At 48.6% G+C, this 22,291-nt stretch overlaps 1 protein-coding gene across 5 annotated transcripts in view; it reads left to right on the top strand.

The window, feature by feature from the left end:
* Positions 1–22,291, top strand: part of nphp4 (nephronophthisis 4) — a 770,918-nt gene that overhangs the window by 486,357 nt on the left and 262,270 nt on the right. For all 5 annotated transcript variants that reach the window (XM_072478481.1, XM_072478484.1, XM_072478483.1 and 2 more), the window contains one exon: positions 14,938–15,073. In XM_072478481.1, coding sequence (XP_072334582.1) covers positions 14,938–15,073 — 136 coding nt within the window. The remainder of the gene's footprint in view (positions 1–14,937; positions 15,074–22,291) is intronic.

The following is a 22,291-nucleotide window of genomic DNA, read 5'->3' as shown; positions in this document are numbered from 1 at the left end:
CCAGATGCAGACTTTAGGGTACTGCTCCACTCGCTCCTCGCCCACAACCAGGAGGTTTTCGAGGGCATGGGCCCACTGCCCTACACTTACAGAATACGGCTCAAACCGGACGCCACCCCGGTCATTCACGCACCTCGTAGAGTCCCAGCACCACTCAAGGACCGCCTCAAGCAGCAGCTGCAGGATCTGCAGGACCAAGGAGTGCTTTCCCGGGTTACGGAGCCTACGCCATGGGTCAGCTCCATGGTGTGCGTAAAAAAGCCCTCTGGCGAGCTCCGGATCTGCATCGACCCGAAAGACCTGTACAATAACATCATGAGGGAACACTACCCCATACCCAAACAGGAAGAAATCACGAGCGAAATGGCCCGCGCTAAAATTTGTACCAAGCTTGATGCCTCAAAGGGTTTTTGGCAGATTCAGCTGGATCAGTCCAGCAGGAAGCTGTGCACTTTCAACACTCCCTTTGGCAGATACTGCTCCAATAGGATGCCGTTTGGCATCATCTCGGCATCCGAGCTGTTTCATCGAATCATGGAACAGATGATGGAGGGCATCGAAGGGGTGCGCGTCTATGTTGACGACGTCATCATCTGGTCCACCACACCACAGGAACACATCAGTCGTCTCCAGCGCGTCTTTGCTCGGATACGAGAGCACGGCCTGCGCCTCAACCGAGCCAAGTGTTCTTTTGGCCAAACTGAGGTAAAGTTTCTGGGGGACCACATATTCCGGTCAGGGGTGCGTCCGGATGCCGACAAAGTGGCAGCTATTGCAGCCATGCTGTAACCGGCAGACAAGAAGGCAGTGCTACGCTTTCTCGGGATGGTCAACTTCCTGGGGAAGTTCATTCCCAACCTTGCCTCGCACACAACGGCTCTTCGCCACCTGGTGAAGAAGACTATGGAGTTCCAGTGGCTGCCCGCACACCAGAAGGAGTGGGAGGAGCTCAAGATCAAGCTCACCATCGCCCCGGTATTGGCGTTCTTCGACACTACTCGAGACACAAAGATCTCGACTGATGCCAGCCAGTCCGGCATTGGGGCGGTACTCCTGCAACGGGACGACACTGCATCATGGTCGCCTATGCCTCGCGGGCCATGACCCCCACAGAACAGCGCTATGCGCAGATTGAAAAGGAGTGCCTGGGTTTGTTAACCGGCATAGATAAATTCCACGACTATGTGTATGGCCTCCCCAGTTCACCGTGGAGACCGACCATCGCCCCCTGGTCGGCATCATACAAAAGGACCTCAATGAGATGACCCCTCGCTTCCAGCGCATTCTGCTCAAGCTCCGGAGGTACGACTTCCAACTGGTCTACACCCCGGGAAAGGACCTCATCATCGCGGATGCCCTGTCCAGAGCAGTGAGCACACCGCCCGAATCGGAGGGGTTCGTCTGTCAGGTCGACTCACATGTAGCCTGCACATCGGCCAATCTGCCAGCTACTGATGCAAGTCTGGCACACATTCGCTGTGAGACTGCGGCTGACCCCCTTCTACAACGTGTGATGCGCCACATGACGGAAGCGTGGCTCAAGGGGCAGTGCCCACAATTCTACAATGTCCGGGACAACTTGGCCGTCATTGATGGTGTCCTCCTAAAGTTGGACCGGATTGTGATGCCACACAGCATGCACCGGCTTGTCCTCGAACAATTGCACAAAGGCCATCTCGGGGTTGAAAAGTGCAGACGGAGGGCCCGAGAAGCTGTGTACTGGGGGGGGCATCAGCGACAACATCACCCACATGGTGCTCAACTGCCCCACCTGCCAAAGGTTTCAGCCGGCGCAACCTCCTGAGACACTTCAGCCCCATGAGTTGGTAACGTCCCCCTGGGCAAAGGTGGGTGTGGACCTTTTTCATGCGATCGGCGGGGACTACGTCATCATAATTGACTATTTTTCCAATTATCCGGAAGTCATACGCCTGCACGACTTGACATCATCAGCTGTAATAAGAGCATGTAAAGGAACCTTCGCTCGCCATGGCATGCCACTTACCGTCATGTCGGACAATGGGCCCTGTTTTGTGAGCCAAGAATGGTCTTCTTTTGCCGCTTCATATGGCTTCACACACGTGACGTCCAGCCCTTTGCACCCCCAGTCGAATGGCAAGGCGGAAATGGGCATCCATATCGTGAAGCGGCTCCTCTGCAAGGCTGCTGATGTCGGATCTGACTTCTGTTCAGCCCCGCTGGCCTATCGCTCGGCCCCACTGTCCACAGGCCTCTCACTAGCCCAGCTGTTGATGGGTCACACCCTCAGGACCACTGTGCCATCCATTCATGTTCCTAAACCCGACCATGCTCCAGTACTGCAAAGGATGCGACAGCAGCGTGCTCAGCAGAAGGTGGCACATGACACTCGGGCAACTGATCTTCCTGCCCTGGTGCCTGGAGACAACGTCCGCATACACCTACCAGAGGGTGGTTGGTCAGCAACTGCTGAGGTTCTCCGCCGCGTGGCTCCCCGCTCGTTCCTGGTTCGCATGCCTGATGGCTCCATTCGCCGGCGTAATCGGCGGGCCCTTTGGCTGCTTCCGCGCTCGCTACGTGATCATGCACCGGTGCCACGCCCTCCTGTTGTCCCTGATGTCGACTTCGTGGAGCTTCCTGCCACCATGCCTATTCCTCTATCGCCTGTGGCCAGGCCCATTCCTCAGCCGGTCGATCCTGACCCACCCTTGAGGCGGTCAACCCAAATTCGCGCCCACCTACTCGACTGGACTTATGAGCCTGTTTGCACATTGGACTCACTGAATTGTTGTGCAACAATGTTAAAGTGTTTCTTTTTTTGTCGTTCCAGGAGTTCTCTTTCGATATTTGATGATTGCACTTGTTTTGTTTGTGGTACAACCTCGTTGCTATGTTGCACCTGACACCTTCCTATGTATATAGTTTAGCCTCATGTTCATGTTGTAAATATTGCACACACGTTCTCAGCCGCACTCAGTACATACCAATATTTATTGCCATGTAGGCACATATCCTTGTGAAAAGGGGGGATGTCATGATATCCATATTAACATATCATGGTGCAATCACACACACACACTGATGGACAGGCAGTTGGATCAACCAGCACACACACAACATCGCAGCCAATCACCAGTGAGAGCACACTGACTATAAAACAGGGAACACCACAGTTCCCGCTCATTCCACCAGGCGATAGCTCAGAGCACAGAGCTCACAAGGGGCCACTCAGACATACACCATGTGCTGAGTGCCTCTCTAAGTTAGTGCCAGGGCTGGGTCCACAGGTTAACTGGTGAAGTACGAACCACAGCCAGAAGTTAACAGTAGTAATTGTACAGAATAATAAAACAGAGTTGTACCATCTACAAATGTGTTGGTTTGTTTGTATATCGGAACACCCAACACGGCAGGTATGTCTTTGTTTCCCTACGTAGGAAGTTTTTAATTTGCTTGTATCGTAGCTCGTTCCTCCCGGTTAATTGGAGTTTCTCTATCAGTTCCTCTCGCATTGTTCGTCTGTTGTCTGTGTAGAAGTCCCTAACTGTCAGTGTCCCCCTATCCTGTCTCCACCTTTTGAAGGTGGCGTCCATTTTGACTGGTGCGAACCTAGGGTTGTTGCAGATGGGGGGGGGGCCATGATGGACATTTTGGTCAGACCAAAGTGTTTTTTTAGCTGGTTCCACGACCAGAGCGTGGTTATTACCACTGGGTTCATTGAGTGCTTAGCTGGTGGGGATGGCCCCGGGATGTTCCTGTGCAGGAACCCTCCTCCATTTTTACGCATTCGGCTTCTGGTACCTTTATCCATCCTTTTACTCTCCCCGCTGTTGCTCCCCAGTGGTAATATGGCAGGTTTGGGAGGGCCAGACCCCCTCCATGCTTCTTGGTCTTTGCAAGACTTTTTGGGGGATCTTTGGGTTCTCTCTCCCCCGACCCCCCCTGACACAAATGCCATGATAATCTTTTCGACTGCGTTGAAAAGAGCCTTGGGGTTGTAGATTGGTATGGATCTGAACAGGAAGAGGAATCTGGGCCGTACATTCATCTTGATGGTCTGCACCCTCCCCGCTAGGGAGAGTGGGAGGGTGTCCCACCTCTGCAGGTCCTTTTTAACGTCCTCCACCAGGCTGGCCTGATTCCATTTGCGGATCCGTATCCAGTCGTGGGCGATTTGAAATGAAAATTAAAATGAAAATCGCTTATTGTCACAAGTAGGCTTCAATTAAGTTACTATGAAAAGTTCCTAGTCGCCACATTCCGGCACCTGTTCGGGGAGGCTGGGACGGGAATTGAACCGTGCTCCTGGCCTGCCTTGGTCTGCTTTAAAAGCCAGCTATTTAGCCCAGTGTGCTAAACCAGCCCCTATTTGTTTATTTGAATTTGTTTATTGTCACATGTACTTAGATACAGTGAAAAGTATTTTTCTGCGAGCAGTTCAAACAGATCATTAAGTACATGAAAATAATATTAAATAAAAATAAAATACATTATAGGGAATACAAGGTACACAATGTATTTTGGGCTTGTTTAAATGGCAGTCTTTCCAGCTCTGCCCCCCTCCCTTGCGGGTTCACCGGGAAGATTTCACTTTTGTTCAGGTTGAGTTTGCAGCCCGAAAAGACTCCAAACTCTTTCACGGGCGCCATGATTTCCTCCATGCTGCTTTGTGGGTCTGAGACGTAGAGAAGCAGATCATTTGCATAGAGCGGGACTCTGTGCTCTCTTTCTCTGCTCCGGATTCCCTTCCAGTTATTTGACACTCTGAGCGCGATCGCTAGTGGCTCAATCGTCAGGGCGAACAGCAGTGGGCACACCGGGCATCCCTACCTTCTGCCTCTGTGCAGCTGAAAGTAATTTAGAACTGGTGGCGTTTCTCTGCACACTTGCCATGGGAGTGATGGAGGCATTATCACGTTTAGCAGGCGCCTGATGTTCAACATTAGCAGTCTACCCTTAACAAAGCCCGTCTGGTCTTCTGCTGCCACCTCGGGTACGCAGTTCTCCAGTCGTCTAGCTAGGATTTTGGCCAGTATTTTCACGTCTACATTGAGCAGTAGGACCTGCATTCTGTTGGGTCTTTGTCTTTCTTGGGTATCAGCGAGATTGAGGCTTATGCTAACGTAAGGGGTAGCGTGCCCCTTGCCAGCGAGTCTGTGAACATCTCCCGCCAGTGGGGGCCAGTGCCATCCCAAAAGTTTTACAGAAGTCCGTTGGGAATCCATCTGGTCCCAGCGCCTTCCCCATCTGCATGGAGTTGATGCTCTCCAAGCCTTCCATTTCTAATGGTGCTTCCAACCCGTTTCCTATCCTTCCCCACGACTGGCTTGTCCAGTGCACTGAGGAACTGCTTTATCCTCGAGTCCCCTTCAGAAGGCTTGGAGGTGTACAGCCCCTGGTAGAAGGCCTAGAATGCAACGTTGAGCTTTTCCAGCTCTGCTCCTAGTTCGTGGTCGTTGTCTCTAATCTGTGCTATTTTCCTCATGGCTGCCTACTTTCTCAGCTGGTGAACCAGCAGGTGGATGGCTTTGTCTCCTTGTTCGTACAGTGTCCCCCGTGCCTGGCAGAGTTGGTGCACCCCTTTCCTCGTGGAGAGTAGATCAAAATCCATCTGCAGCTTTTCCCTCTCCGTCAGGATCTCTACGGTTGGGGCCTCGTTATTGCCGCTCTACCTCCAGTATAAATTCGGCTATTTATTGCCTAGCCACCCTCTCTTCCCTGTCTCTATATTGCTTTGTCAGCAATAATCTCACCCCTGATCACAGCTTTCTGCTAGTGTGGTAGCCCGCGTCCCAGGGTTGGTCTGTGTTTTCTCGTTGCCCGCTGTTTTTCTTCCCTTTCCCCTCTACTGCATGTCCTTGTTAAGTATGTACCTGTCAGGCAGGGAGGAAGTGGTCGAGTGAGGGAACCGTGGTTTACTAAAGTAGTTGAATCACTTGTCAAGGTTCAGTTAGGGCGCTCGAGAGTTACAAGTCAGCCAGGAAGGGCCTAAAGAGAGAGCTAAGAAGAGCCAGGAGGGGACATGAGAAGTCCTTGGCAGGTAGGATCAAGGAAAATCCAACGCTTTCTATAGGTATGTCAGGAATAAAAGAATGACTAGGGTAAGAGTAGGGCCAGTCAAGGACAGTAGTGGGAAGTGGTGCGTGGAGTCCGAGGAGATAGGAGAGGTGTTAAATGAATATTTTTCATCAGTATTCACACAGGAAAAAGACAATTTTGTCGAGGAGAATACTGAGATACAGGCTACTAGACTAGACGGATTGAGGTTCATAAGGAGGAGGTGTTAGCAATTCTGGAAAGTTTGAAAATAGATAAGTCCCCTGGGCCAGATGGGATTTTTCTTAGAATTCTCTGGGAAGCTAGGGAGGAGATTGCAGAGCCTTTGGCTTTGATCTTTATGTCGTCATTGTCTACAGGAATAGTGCCAGAAGACTGGAGGATAGCAAATGTTGTCCCCTTGTTCAAGAAGGGGAGTAGAGACAACCCTGGTAACTATAGACCAGTGAGCCCTACTTCTGTTGTGGGCAAAGTCTTGGAAAGGATTATAAGAGATAGGATTTATAATCATCTGGAAAGGAATAATTTGATTAGGGATAGTCACCACGGTTTTGTGAAGAGTAGGTCGTGCCTCAAAAGCCTTATTAAGTTCTTTGAGAAGGTGACCAAAAAGATGGATGAGGGTAAAGCAGTTGATGTGGTGTATATGGATTTCAGTAAAGCGTTTGATACTATTCCCCACGGTAGGCTATTGCAGAAAATACAGAGCATGGGATTGAGGGTGATTTAGCAGTTTGGATCAGAGGGTGGTGGTTGATGGGAAATGTTCAGCCTGGAGTTCAGTTACTAGTGGTGTACCATATAGATCTGTTTTGGGGCCACTGCTGTTAGTTATTTTTATAAATGACCTGGAGGATGGCATAGAAGGATGGGTGAGTAAATTTGCGGATGACACTAAAGTCGGTGGAGTTGTGGACAGTGCGGAAGGGTGTTGCAGGTTACAGAAAGACATAGATAAGCTGCAGCGCTGGGCTGAGAGGTGGCAAATGGAGTTTAATGCAGAAAAGTGTGAAGTGATTCATTTTGGAAAGAGTAACAGGAATACAGAGTACTGGGCTAATGGTAAGATTCTTGGTAGTGTGGATGAGCAGAGATGTCGGTGTCCATGTACATAGATCCCTGAAAGTTGCCACCCAGGTTGATAGGGTTGTTAAGAAGGCGTACGGTGTGTTAGCTTTTATTGGTAGAGGGATTGAGTTTCAGATCCATGAGGTCAAGTTGCAGCTGTACAAAAATCTGGTGCGGCCGCATTTGGAGTATTGCGTGCAGTTCTGGTCGCCGCATTATAGGAAGGATGTGGAAGCATTGGAAAGGCTGCAGAGGAGATTTACCAGGATGTTGCCTGGTATGGAGGGAAGATCTTATGAGGAAAGGCTGAGTGTCTTGAGGCTGTTTTCGTTCTGGAGAAGAAGGTTGAGAGGTGACTTAATTGAGGCATACAAGATGATCAGAGGATTAGATAGGGTGAACAGTGAGAGCCTTTTTCCTCGGATGGTGATGGCTAGCACGAGGGGACATAGCTTGAAATTGAGGGGATATAGATATAGGACAGATGTCAGAGGTAGGTTCTTTACTCTGAGAGTAGTAAGGGCGTGGAATGCCCTGCCTGCAACAGTAGTGGATTTGCCAACAATAAGGGCATTTAAATGGTCATTGGATCGACATATGGATGATAAGGGAATAGTGTAGATGAGCTTTAGAGTGGTTTCACAGGTCGGCGCAACATCAAGGGCCGAAGGGCCTGTACTGCGCTGTAATTGTCTATTGCTCTTTTTTCATCCCTGTTTCTGCACCCCACTGCTCTCGCCCCCTCTTTCCCGCACCTTAGCTTTTGGTTTTAGAATGAGGCGGTACAGTCCCGTGCAAATTGCCCCACAGTTTCTCTGTCTTTTCAGGGTGATTGCTTCACATTTGCTGCTGCTGCTTTCCCAGCCCGTTCTTTTGGACAAACACGTCCGCCTCTGCAGGGTCTGTAAAGTAGTGCTCCTTGTGCTGCTAGGTCACCCAAAGCTTGGCTGGGTAAAGCATCCCAAACTTTAACCCACTTTTGAACAGAGCCGCCTCTGGTCTGTTGAATTTGGCCCGGCACTTGGCCAGGTCTGCCCCAATGTCCTGATAAATTCTTATCTGGTGTCCCCCCTAGTGGCAGGTTTTCGTCTGTCTGGCCCATCTTAGGTCTTGGTACCTTTTGTGAGGGCCACGAAGAATCCAGCACGAGTTTGTGGAGTCAAAAGAAATAACTTTATTTACATTACATATATACAGCAGCAGTAGAAGCACTTCTGTAGCTAGTACCACACTGGTCAACTCTAATTTTGCAGGTGGAACTGCTTATGATTTCTCCGCGCCCCCTCATTTCGGAGCTCATACTTGGGATAGTCAATTATCCCCAATCAGTAGTATACAGGCAGGTTATAACAGTACCGTTGCATCTTTGCAATTATTGCCCTTGATTGCTCTTCGGCCCTGCTTTTGGGTCGGAGAGATCTGTGTGCCCTGTCTATCTCTGGCGGGCTGGGGAAGCTGTCCCTTCCCATCTGGTTTCCCAGCATCTGGGTCATATAGTCCATGGGGTTTCTATCTTCGCTCCCCTCCTGCAGCCCCACTATTCTAAGGCTTTGGCACCTCAACTGGTTTTCTTGGTCCTCCGCCTTCACTGTCAGGCTCCCCTGGATCGCCACCAACCATGCTATGTGTGCCTCTAGGGCGATGATTCGGTCACTTTGGTCCATGGGCCATGGAAGCCTTTTCTACCTCTTTGATCATGTTTTCCTGAGGTTCTAGTCACCTCTCCATTTTGTCGAGGGCCACCTGCATGGCTGCCACTGCTTCCGTGGCCACCATCTTGATGCCTGAATCTTGAGCCTTATGCCCTCTTTGAGCTCCTTCAGCTCTCAGGTGAGGAATTTCCTCCAGCCGTCATCCGGCGGCGGGGGGCGGAATTCCTTGCATGGCTTGTTGGCCCCACTCTTTCGGGTGCGGCCAGGGCTACCTCGCCTCGTGGGTCCGTTCTCTCACCCGTTGGCTTCTCTAGGCTCCTGTTGCCTCTCATCTCCTTGCAGCCTCTGGTGCAGCCTCTGGGTTGAAGAGGGTGATGAGAGTTTTTTTTTTCTCCCAGATCTGGCTGGCTAATTTTGGATAAAATTGCCTAAATTTCATTTCCTAGGAGGAGAGCCACCTTCCGTGCACATCTCTGTCACCTGGTAGGTGATTTCTAATCAGTAATGTGAATTCCCCAGTGTCAAACATGCTATACAACAAACCTGGACCTGCTGTGTGTTGAAAGGTTGGAACCCAGTAACTTCGAGTGTTACTGCATTTTGCCACTACAAACAGCCCTCAGACCTATGACACATCTGGGTCCAGAAAACCACGTTGTAAGTTGAAACTTCATAAGTTGGAACCCATTTTCCGACTTCCCGTGATGGCGGGTGGGAGGCAGCCGCACATTGGAGGGCTCCCGTTCGAGAATGGCATTTTCAGGGTTTAACGCCCGGTCCCAGGGGCAACGGAGGCGGCAAAAGCAGGGAGAAGGCACAATGAAGGGAAATGTCGAAAATAAGTTAAAAAACGGCCGTGAAAAAAGCGGCTGAAAGTCTGTCGGGGAGTGGAAAGGTCACCGCGGGGACGGCAAGAAAAGTGGAGGCTGGGGCACCAGGGGAGGCCGCATTGCCCACGGCTGAAGAAATGACTAAGGTGATGGCCGTGGAACTCGAAAGGCAGTTCACAAAACACATGGAGGCGATGAGGAAGGAGATGGAGGCGGTATTGGAAGTGCTGGTGGAGGAGACGATTGCCCCGGTGAGAGCGGCGGTATTGAGCGCAGTGGCGGAGGTGCGGGAGCAAGGTGAGGCACTGAAGGAAGTGGAAGAGACATTATTGCAGCACAGTGATCAACTTACCTCAATGAGGAAGGAGATGCGGAAGGTGATAGAGATCAGCAAGGGTCTGCGAGCCAAAATGGACGACTTGAAAAACAGATCCAGGCGACAGAATCTGAGGATTGTGGGTCTGCCCGAAGGAGTAGAAGGCCCGAGGCCGACTGAGTATTTTGCCACAATGTTGGCGAAGGTATTGGGGGAGGGGGATGATCCCTCCCGATATGAACTGGATCGGGCTCATCGGTCGTGGAGGCCTGTACCAAAGAAGAATGAGCCGCCAAGAGTAGTGACTCTGTGTTTTCATAAGTACAGTGTGAAGGAGAAGGTCCTGTGCAGGGCAAAGCAAAAGCGGGTGGTGCAGTGGGCTGGAGCTGGTATACGCATATACCAGGACTTTACGGTGGAGCTGGCGAGGAGGCGGGCTGCCTTCAGCCGGGTGAAGAAGGCACTGTACATCAGTAAGCGCAGTGCGGCATAGTATACCCAGGTAAGTTGAGGGTGACCTACAAATCCAAGGACTTTTATTTTGGGACGGCGGAAGCAGCGGAGGAGTTTGCGAAGGCAGAAGGACTGTGGCTGAATTGAGAAATGGTCATGTACCGATGTAGCCTCATGTAACTGTATTTTTTCACTTAGTTCTGGTGTATGTGCTAAATGAGCCAACGTTGTATATATTTGGACAAGGGAAGAGATGGGACTTTCACTTGCAATGATGGTTCTTTGGTGCTTGGGTGTGTATGCGGGGTTTGTGTGCTAAAGGGGATTTCTTGGTTTCCTGGGACCGGGCAAGGGGGAAAGAGACCTGGGAGGGGGCCTCCACTCTGGCCGGTTTAAGCTGGCCAGTGAATGGGAGTGAGGTGGGGGGAGGGGCTGCGGCCATCGGAGCTTGGCAGAACAGGCTCCGATGAGTCTAGCCGGGGTGGAAAGTTGGGGGGAAGAGTTTTATAAGAGGAAGTGGAGGGGAGGAGTCGGGGGAGGGGGGGGGGGGTTTACAATTCATGGGTGTCATTTACGGTACTCTTTCGGGGATTGGATGATGGCATTGAATGTTAGCGGGGGGGGACTCTATAGGTCAATGGTGACCATAGGCGATTCCTGATTCCTTTTTCTTTTTTTTTTCCTTTGTTTTTCCCACCGTGGGAGTTTTATTAAAATTTGATGCTTATATTGTCAGGTGGGGCGTTGTTTGGGGTGGTGGGAGGATGGGATCGTTGTTGTTGATAAGGGGATTGACTTTGTATTTGTTACCGTTTACTGCTTGTTTGTGGGGTGTAAATTCTGAAGAAAATGTGAAAATGGAGAATAAAAATATTTTACAAAAAAAAAGTTGGAACCGATTTTTCAATAGGGACAATGGTATAATCGAGGGATGGGTTCCTGAATCAAGGCTGGAAATCACTCTGGTCGCCTGGCCGTGTTAAGTGCTCTCAACTCTTGCCCTGTCAAGTCGTTGAGATGACTGTTGACGTTTGCATGCCTTAGCACACGTTTCTTTGCTAGTGTGGGGTATGTAATGAAGCCATCAATCACTGTCAGTTGCCTGTTTAACCTTGTACTTCTGCGAATCTGAGCGCATATTAAACACAACATAAGCCTATAAATGCATTAAAATCACACAGCTTGTGAAAAAAATATTTAAGAGAATCAAATACTCAACTAATGATGGTGGTTCAACCTATCCAGAGTCATACAGAACGTCAATGCGCATGTATGAGCATGCTGACACGACATCATAAAATCGAAACCAACTTTGTAAAGTCAAGATAGGGTGCCAATCTAAGTAATTACCATCCGTCTTAACTCAAGTGCCAGGAAACACGCGGCTAAACGCGCCTGCTATGGGAATTTGTTCCCAATTCTTTGAATTGAGCCCTAGATAAGAACATGAGAGAGAACGGAACAGAAGGACATGTTAATAGGCTGGTAATAACTAAAGTATGCTTGTGTGGACCATACACCAGTGTGGACGGGTTGGACCAAAGGTCCTGTTCTGTGCTATAAATTCTGCGTACCCCAACATATGTTACTATCTTCAGGAGCAGAGGGGGAGGAAGCTGGAGAAAAAAGTCGGAAGGGACTTAACCTGAGATGTATTTGAGCACAGGACTGTTGCTGCAACAAGCTATGGCATCAGCACTTGCTTTCAGGCAACTTTTATTGTTGAGGGTGAAACAAAATTAAAATCTGTGAAGAAATGTCTTCATTTGCAGAAATTATTGTTTTTAGTAAAATGGCAACTTTATGTTGGAAAATGTGTCGTCTTCACAAGAAGCTTCAAAGATCCTTGGTGCATTTTGCGAGCTCAGCGACAACAATAATGCCACAAGCATGTCCATTTTCTAAAGTGTTTACAGCATAGAGTCATAGAATGATTATTACACAAGATGTCCATTCGGTCCATCGAGCCTATGCCAGCTCTCTGCAGGAGTCACTTAGCTTGTCCCACTCTTACACCTTTTCCCCGTAACACGGATTTTTTCCCCCCCCTCTCAGGTGCTTGTCTCGTTCACAGAATCACAGATTCACAAAATAATACAGTGCAGAAGAGGCCCTTCAGCCCATCGAGTCTGCACTGACACATGGAAAACCTGACCTGCCTACCTAATCCCATTTGCCAGCACTTGACCCATAGCCTTGAATGTTATGATGTGGCAAGTTCTTATCCAGATACTTTTTAAAGAATGTGAGCCAACCCGTCTCCACCACCCTCCCAGGCAGTGCAATCCAGACCGTCACCACCCTCTGGGTAAAAAGGATTTTCCTCAAAACCCCTAAACCTCCTGTCCCTCGCCTTGAACTTGTGCCCCCTCGTAACTGACCATGCTCCCTATCTATCCTGTCCATGCCCCTCATAATCTTGTACACCTCGATCAGGTCATCCCTCAGTCTTCTCTGCTCCAGTGAAAACAACCCAAGCCTATCTAACCTCTCTTCATAACTTAAATGTTCCATCCCAGGCAACAAGCCAATGATTCGCCTGTGCACCCGCTCCAGTGCTATAACATCCTTCCTATAATGTGGTGACAGTACTCCAGCCTTGATTGATAAAGGCAAGTGTCCAATATGCCTTTTTCACCATCCTATGAACCTGCCCCCCCCCCCACCTTTTACCAGCCAGAGCTTTCTTTTATCCCCTCTTTGCTCTCCTAATTGCTTTCTTAAGGTCCATCCTGCACTTTCTGTACTCCACTAATGCCTCAGCTGATTTGTTCCCCTTGTACTTGCTAAAAACCTCTCTTTTCCTTCTCATCATATCCTGAATATCTGGTCATCCATGGTTCTCTGGGCTTGTTCATCTTTCCTAGCATCCCGGAGGGAACATGTTGGGCCTGCGCCCTCCCCATTTCCTTTTTGAGCGTCCCCCACTGTTCTTCTGCAGATTTCCCCACAAGTAACTCTTTCCAGTTTAACTTGGCCAGATCCTGTCTTATTTTACTCAAATCCGCTCTCCCCCAGTCCAAAACCTTTTTTTTTTTTTTTTGCAACTTCTCTATTTCTTTGTCCATAACAAACTTAAATTGCACCATGTTGTGGTCGCTATTATTGAAATGCTCCCCCACCAACAAATCAACCACCTGTCCAACTTCATTCCCCAGAATTAGGTCCAGCACTGTGTAATTCGTTGTTGGACCCTCTACATGTTGAGGTAAAAGGTTCCTGTATACATTTTAAGAACTTCACTCCATCTAAGCCCTTAACACTATCACTATCCCAATTAATGTTGGAAAATTTGAAAACACTGAATATAATTGCTCTATTATTATTTTTACACACCTCTGCGAATTGCGCTCGTATTTGCTCCTCAATTTCCCGCTGACCATTTGGGGGTCTATAATCAACACCTAGCAATGTGGCTGTCCCTTTTGTATTCCTACGCTCTACCCACAATGCTTCATTTGATGCCTCCTCCAAGATATCATCTCTCCTCCTAACTGATTCCTTAACTAATACTGCAATGCCTCCTCCTCTTTTATCCCTCCTCTGTCTCACCGGAAGATTCTATATCCTGGGATGTTGAGCTACCAACCCTGCCCCTCCCTCAAACACGTCTCCGTGATGGCTACTATATCATAATTCCATGTGTTAATCCTCGCCCTGAACTCATCCGTTTTCCCTGTAATACTACTGGCATTAAAATAGAGGCCAGCTAGCCTTGTCTTACTCCCTTGAAACCTAGTACCACTGTATTCTCTCTGTCTTTATTCCCTTTTGAAAACCACAATTGTGATCCCTTCACCACAGTGTGTGGTACGCTGCTGTTTCTTGCATCTGTGCAGTCTTGTCAACCTGCTATTTAATAGACTCTTAACACCCCATCCATAGAAATCAAAGAATCTCTTCAAAAGTAATAATGTATTTAAGATTTCAAAAAAGCTGGACGGTTATCCTCAGTGTCGAGACCAAAGTTTAACCCTCACCCAGCATCATCAGAACAGATTATTATTACCTCATTACTCTGAGGTAATTGGCTGTCTGGTGCTTTGGGTATCCTGAGGGGACAGAAGGCACAAGATAATTGCAGATCTTTCTTTTCATATGTTTCAGTTGGGGCAGTTGCCCAGACGTGTAGCTGTACCTGGACACACCTGCAGCACTAACATGCTGGGGCAATGGATGGAGGTCACTTTGCACTTACAGGTCAGGCCTAACAAGATTGAATGCAAAGTAAAGCCAACTCAATTCTAGGCCAACAATGTGCCCGCAACCCACACTCAGAAGCCAATCCCTGTCTGTACCAGGCTAAGATGTTCAGCTTCCCAAGTCAATGAAAAATAGAAGATTGCTACAAAATAAACCTGCAACATGACAGAAACGGCCTCAGCATTTTTAATAAGGTTCCTGTATTTAAAAAAAATACAAATCCATGGTGCAGCAGTGACTTGTGAAAATGTTTTGTGTCACTTAAGTTTAGTGAATGCCTTCCCTGTGCCGGGTAGACTCAGTGCACCCTTGACTGTTATAACCAAGTTAGATTCCTTCTTTAATGAAAAGTTTCAGAAATTTATTTCCTTATTTTCAGGTAAAGCAGGTGGAATCGGGCACTATCACCTTTCGCTTCTCATGTCGTACAGATAAGTACACAGGCAGTACCTACGAGCAATCAGATGAGTCCAGGAAATCAAGCCGAATGATAGGATCACAACATTCTTTCTTCCGTAAGTTACTTTTAAACTGCTTTAGAAACAGTGGTCTTGAATGCATTTTTTGAATAAAGCAACAATTAGCAGTTTGTGTTCATGTGCATAAGTGGAAGTTTATGTTATGCAGTTTTCCAACCGTGCAATTCATTATTTTGTACTGTTTCTCTCATAACTCATAAGGAAACTGTCAAAAACGAAGGTGAATTTATTCATATATTTACACAGATCTGCTCAATGCAGCATGTCACTCCCAGTGCAATACTAGTGGGGAGGATTTGTTCTGTCAGGCCCTGCGTTGGGCCTGCTTTTATACTTGCTCCTAATGAGCCCCAGATATTGGCCTCCACTTCCTACGTAGGGAGCTCATATTCCACAAGTCCCTCATGGAGATCAATGCTTGTTTCCCCATGGTCCTCATGGGAATTATAACACCCCTCCCTCCATAGTCTGCAACTGGCGGAGGCCTTCTGCACGACTTAGCTCGTGGATGATCATCCACTTGCTGGGATTCTGGATCAGGTGTAACACGTCGCTGCCGCTGCTTCATGGCTGGCCGCCGAAGGGGAACCATAGCGGCCTCGGTGCCGGACACACTGTCATCTGTTGGCACTGAACTCTCTGCATCCATATCAGAATCCAAGTCGTAGCACTCTTGCTGGCCCAACGTGCCAACCCAGATGGCTGGGCCCTCAACACAAGGGGCGGCTCATGCTGCGGCGACAGCAGAACTACCGCTGGCGGAATGTCCTGACAGGTGAGCTCATGCCTGGTCAAATGGTCCCTATACTTCTTAAGGGTCTTTCCACGAAATCGGATCATATACGAGACCAGGCCATTCTGGTCCAGTATCACTCCTGGGAGCCACAACGAGCCATCGGCAAACCTCTGTGCGTAAATGGAGTCCACAGTGTGAAACGTTTGCTTTGGCATTCCTGAACCGAGGTGACTCTTCTGTGACTCCTGATGCCGCTCAATCTTGGCCCCCAAAGTTTGGAAGAGTAAGACTCAACCGGGACGAGTTGTCGTCCCATCCGAAGTTCTGCTGGAGCAGTCCCGCAAGTCACAAGCAGCGTTGTGCGGCAATTGAATAAGAAACACACGACCCCCTTGGCTGAAGACCTCCCTCTCTACTTTTTCAATCCCCATTTTAATGTTTGGACAGCCCGCTCTGCCAGTCCATTAGATGAAGAATGATATGGCGCGGAGCGGATGTGCCAAATCCATTACACGTATAAAAATGGCGAACTCCTTGCTGATGAAAGGAGTGCCATTGTCTGTCAACAGCACTTCCGGAAGACCATGGGTGCAAAAAGATTCCGGAGCTTCTCAATTATGGCCCTGGCCGTTTTGGAAGACATCCTGTAAACTTCCAGTCACTTGGCGTGGCATCCACAATTATTAGAAACATGGAGCCTATGAATGGTCCAGCAAAATCCGCATGGAGGCGAATCCATGGATGACCCGGCCATTCCCAAGGGTGGAGAGGAACTGACAAAGGAAGATTCTGAATTTCCTACACGCCGTGTAGTTTCTTTTACAATTCTCCATTGTCCCCATTGATATCTGGCCACCAAACATAGCTCCGGACCAACATTTTCAGTTATGTCACAATGCCTTTGTGAACTGCTGGTGGCTTTCTTCTGCTGGTGACTGTTCAGTTTCCACTTTGGAAGCTGTGCAAATTGCTGATGTTTTAATTTTTTTGTATTGTTGACGGTTTATGTTTAACAGTTAAGAATTGTATGCTTGCTATTATGATACTGCTATTTACTGCCTAGAGGCTGTATATATGCCTGCTGCATCCCCTCCTGCTTCTGTGGCCTGGGGTAGTCGGAAACACTGCTAGTGCTGGGAAGGGGGAGGAGGTGTTCTCTATCTCTCTCTCTTCCGCCATGTTCCGTGTCGGTGTGACTTTTCTGGTGCATTGTTCTGCTCATTCCTGGGCAACTTTCCACTGGTGCGGGTCTACCGCTGGTGCTGTGGGGTGGGAGGTTTGTACTGTTTGTAATGATTGTTCCCTGTTTGATGTCAGGAGGCCATGTGCTTGTCAGCCATAGCCCCCTTTGTCTGAAGCCTGACTCCCGAAGAGGGGTTGATTTGGACGCTGGTATCTTTATTGTATTGTAATGATCATTTTTACTGTTGCTATTTGAGGGCCGTGTGTTTGTCAGCTGCAGCCACTTTTGTCTGTGGCCTCGTTCACATCAGGGGGTTGCTCCCACACTCCTTCTTCAAGCTCTTCGCCAGTGTAACTTTCCTTGGTGTCGTCACATCACCCCCAGCAGCTTTCCACTGCTGCGAGTGTGCTGGCGGAGGCTGCAGGAGACTATGGAAGGGAGGGCGGTGGGTTGCTTTGGTTGCTGGTATTCTCATCATGTTGTTGTCTGTTCACTGGTTTGTGTTTTTGCACTGTAATTTGGTTTGTCTCTTTGTAAAGGGTACACTTTGGTCACGTCATTGTGTTTTTACCTGTTTGGTGTTATCGTTCTGTATTTGCTTTGTCTTTCTTGTAGTGTCATTAAACTAAAATATACCCACAGGGATATCAATGAATGTTTCCCCATGGTCCTCATGGAGATTATAACAGTTTCAAAAGAAGGATCTCAAATCTCTTTGCGGAAATTATTTTGACTTGCGAGAAGTAAACTAGAGGAAACTGAAGTGCATTCGACATTTTTATCTTTTTTTAAAAAAGAGTTTCTAATTAATGGTGGATTGAGCCTCAATGAGGATCAGATCTATTCAAGTTAAATCCTTTCAGGAAATGAGTTGATTATTTCAACCGAAGCTACCTGAAAGCTAACGTACCAGTGAAAGGTTTGTGTGTTCAAATCCCAGACGAACAAATAAGGTGGGATTCAGCAGCTGTTCACGCCGGTGGGAAATTGCGGTTCCATGCCGGTGCGCGGGTCTCCTGGCGCCAAAGGGTGCTGTCCACAACGGCGAGACTGGTAGATTCCGCTGCACCGCCGAAAAAGACGCGGCAGGCTGATGGAAAGATCCCGCCCAAAGTCTCGGCTGACATGCCTGTGCTGAGTACTGAGCAAGTGCTGCATTGTCAGACGTGACGTGTTAAACCAGTGCCTCATTTACCTCTTTGTGTGGACACGAGAGGCAGTGGCGTTATTCAAACAGACGTTTTCCCTGTGTCCAGACTTATTCGTTCCTCTGCTACAGCACTATCAAAATCTGATTATCTTGCCGTTCATTCGTTTGTTGTGTATCGGACCTTGCTATGAAAATTGGCTGAAGGGAACAAAAGTGATTGCACTTAATTCATTGGCTCGGAATCCCTTGAGACATCCAGTAGATGTGATAGGATGCTATAGAAATGCAAATCTTTCTTCTATTCATTTTCCTCTGAGGCTCATTTACTGCAATGAGACAGTTAGTTTGTTGGAACCAGGAAACTTACTCATTTGTATCATTTGCTGTTATGCAGGGTGGATTTTGTGAAGTTATTTTGAAGTTACTAATAAATTGTATAAAACCTTGAAAATAGTCATTGGGTGGAATTTTCTGGTCCTGCCAGTGGCGAGGTTTGTGGCGGGCAGGAGCGGAAAATTCGGAGAGAGGCCGAAAGTTGGAATTCTGCCGGCAGGAAATCAATTGGGAAATTTCCCATCACCACTTCCATGGCAGGGTCGGATGTCCCACTGATCCACGTTGGGAATGGCATTTGCATTACCACGTTATGAAAATCATTAAAAATGCTACTCGCTGGAATCGTGTTTTCCCCTTTCCAATTACGTGCCACGTCAGTGGGAGGTTAGTCTAGGGTAAAAGATGTTTGGAGATAGGTGGCGGGCAACTGTCGGCCCTCACTTCGCTTGTGACTTGGAGGTGAGTGGAACATTCAAAGCCGACCTGTAGCAGTGCCGCTCTCGGATCTCACTAATGCCAGTGAGACGCCACACCAGTGGGGGTGTACGGTTGGTTTGATCACTCACTTCCTCCATACTTCGGGAGGGTGTGTTCTGCGGGTCACAGGCAAGTCTAAACTCTGAGACAAAAATAACAGCATTGCAACTGGTGAAGTGGGAGCACGGGGCTGGGCGGGGGGGATGGCGGGCTGGAAAATGAGGATGGAGACATGAGGGACATTTGACTATGGTTTAGTTGGAGACAGGTGGGATGGGGTATGGAGGACAGCAAACTGGGGGACATTAGGCTGTGGTGGGGTTGGGGGTCGGGGAGGGGTGCACAATGACAGATTGAGGGGAGACTGACAAGCTAGAGCCCAAAATGATAGGTTACAATGCAGGTAAAGCAGGAGATGATGGAAACCCAGCTGTATGAGTGGATGGGGACGTATGCCCCATGAGGGTCATGGTCTTAATGCTGTGGGGTTGTCTGGCTCGGTACTGGTTTGCAGAATGGGTGGTTGTGGTTAAGGGAGATATCTGCAACTTGTAAATGTGGAAAATTGGGTAGAGAGAAGGGTATTTTAATCACACCTGGGAGGGAGTGTTTCTCCTCTGAATGCACAGCCTTGAGATGGGATGAGGTGAGGTCCATGTGGGGTATGGCGACATTAACAGGTTGGAGGGCTGGAATGTCAACTACAATTATAATGCGACCCTGGCTTACTGGAGGTGGCTGGAGGATAACACTGGGGTCTCTATCTGCACATTGTTGGGTTCCAGGAAAATTGTAGGAACCCGAGCACTGACAAGGGGAGGGTCGAAGCAGATCTCAAAATAAAAATGTAGCAGGACCATCTTGAAAGCCCCAAGTTGTTGTGCAGTTTGCATGGGAGTAGGCTGAGGCAGTGTGCGGGGCGCCCAGGGCTGCATTTAGGGGCCTTTCCTCAGGGCACCCTCCAGTTGCTTTGAGTCTCAATATTGAAATTGTTGAAAGAAAAGAGCATGATTTCCTTAAGCAGGTGTACTGGAGCCATTGCCCATTTGGGGCACGCTAACAAGAGACTGCAGGAGTTATTGGCTTCCCAATATAGTTGCTCCATTTCAGCTTTAACAAAGAGCTATGTGAGAATGGAAAATGCAGTCAACCAACGTGTTTTCTCCAGTTGGCATTGATAAAGGGCCAAAAGGCATCCAGTCATTTCTCAAGTGCAAGTTAAGCTGATCAGCAAACCAGATCAAAGATTGCTGGAGTGCCGATGATAAGTTGGCAAATTTCATGAATACATCCAAACCTCTTCCAGCCACTGTGGGATTGAGATGTCAAGTCTCAAGGCTGGCATGGCGGTCACCCAGATCTGTCAGTTTGCGCCTCAGCTGCAAGGCTGTATCAGCGAAATGCTAGTAGCACAGATGCAGCTCTAGGGTATGACATTGGATTTCTGTTTGCAAATGGGAGGTCAACTATATTTGGCCGGTGTTCATTAATCTGCTGCATCTATCAGTTCCCAGGGAAAATGATGATTGAATAATGGAGCCTGTACTTATTGAGGGTAGTGATCTGACTGAAGAGGGGAAGGAAGGGCCTGGTGCCATCTTGCCCTTCCTTCGAGAGGAAACTCAGCCTGAGGTCCAAGGGAGCCCGAGCAACACCCAGAGGATTGGGAGATTAGACCCATCTCACAAAGGTGACTCACACGACCAAAGGCCTACTGAAGAAGACTTTCCTACCTGGAGATGAGCGACAGACAATGCCACGCGTGATGGTGCTTGTCAGGGGATGCGTTAGATCATATCCACCACATTCTGCAGGAGCATGTAATGCCCTGTGGACTGGGAGGACATCCCCTGTCAGTGCCTCTGAAAGTCACTGCTGTACTTAATGTTTTGCCTGCGGATCGTTTATGGGATCCACAGGGGACCTCAACAGCACCTCACAATCCTCAGCACATAAATGTACTAAGGATGTGACAGATGTCCTCTACAGTAAAGCTTACCATTATGTGAAGTTCAGACTCGATGAAACTAACCAGGTTGCTAGATTTCTGAGGTTTGCAGCTATCTCAGGATTCCCTTGAGTACAATCGATTGCATACATGTGGGTTTGAGAGCTCCATGGCAGCAGCCACTGATGTTCATTAACCGTTCCACTACCTGAATGTTCAACTGGTGTGTCAGAAGCACATCATGCACGTTTGTTGCAGGTACCCGAGGAGTTCCCATTACTCACATATTCGGTGGTCCTCAGCGATTGCAGGGCTGGCTACTTGGGGATAAGGAATACCCACTCAGACTATGGCTCATGACACCCGTACATTGTCCTCTGAGTCATTCGGAGGAGAGGTATAACATGGTGCATGGGTCGACCCAATCCATCATTGAGCAGATATGCTTCTGCTGTTTGAACCCCTCAGGTAGGTCTCTACAGTTCACTCCACAAAGGGAGAGCACATAACTGTAGTCTAATGCGTCCCTCAGAACCTGGCGCTTCAAAGAGGGGATCCCCTACCAGAGGGAGACATGGAGGAAGCTGAGAGCTCCTTGGACGATGAATTGGGAGATCAGGATTTGCTTCTACTTACAGATGCCAATGAAGAAACATGATTTGGAAGACTTTTTAACTGCTGTACATTTTTTCCAATTAAGGAGCAATTTAGCCAAGCCAATCCACCTGCCCTGCATATCTTTTGGGTTGTGGGGGTGAGACCCACGCGGGCATGGGGTGAATGAACAAACTCCATACGGACAGTGACCCGAGGCCAGGATCAAACCTGGGTCCTCGGCGGCGTGAGGCAGCAGTGCTAACCACTGAGCCACCGTGCCATCCATAACTTGGAAGACTTGCTCAGACCACAAGATTTCAGGAGGAGTAAGCTGCAGGCAAGGGACACAACCACATTCATCCTGCCCCTCAGTGCCAGTGCACTGGAAGGCCTTTACAACCAGTAACATTGAGAGTATGTTCAGTAAACCCGGGAGGGTTTAAACTAGCATGGCAGGGGTTGGGTACCGGAGCAATAGGTCAAAAGGTGGAAAAGTTGAGGGAGAACTAGAGACTAGGGCTAGTATGGCTCTGAGGAAGAGTAGACGGAGATGTTGCTGAAAACAGCGGGACTGGTGGCCTGAAGTGCATATGTTTAATGCAAGAAGTAGAACAGGTAAGGCAGATGAACTTAGAGCTTGGATTAGTACTTGGAACTATGATGTTGCCATTACAGAGACCTGGTTGAGGGAAGGACAGGATTGGCAGCTAAACGTTCCAGGATTTAGGTGTTTCAGGCGGGATAGAGGGGGATGTAAAAGGGGTGGAGGAGTTGCGCGACTGGTTCGGGAGAATATCACAGCTGTACTGCGGGAGGATACCTCTGAG

This window comes from Scyliorhinus torazame, chromosome 16, assembly GCF_047496885.1.
Source record: "Scyliorhinus torazame isolate Kashiwa2021f chromosome 16, sScyTor2.1, whole genome shotgun sequence".
NCBI lineage: Eukaryota > Metazoa > Chordata > Chondrichthyes > Carcharhiniformes > Scyliorhinidae > Scyliorhinus > Scyliorhinus torazame.
Note: the sequence above shows the minus strand (reverse complement) of the source record. Positions and strands in the feature narration are given on the sequence as shown.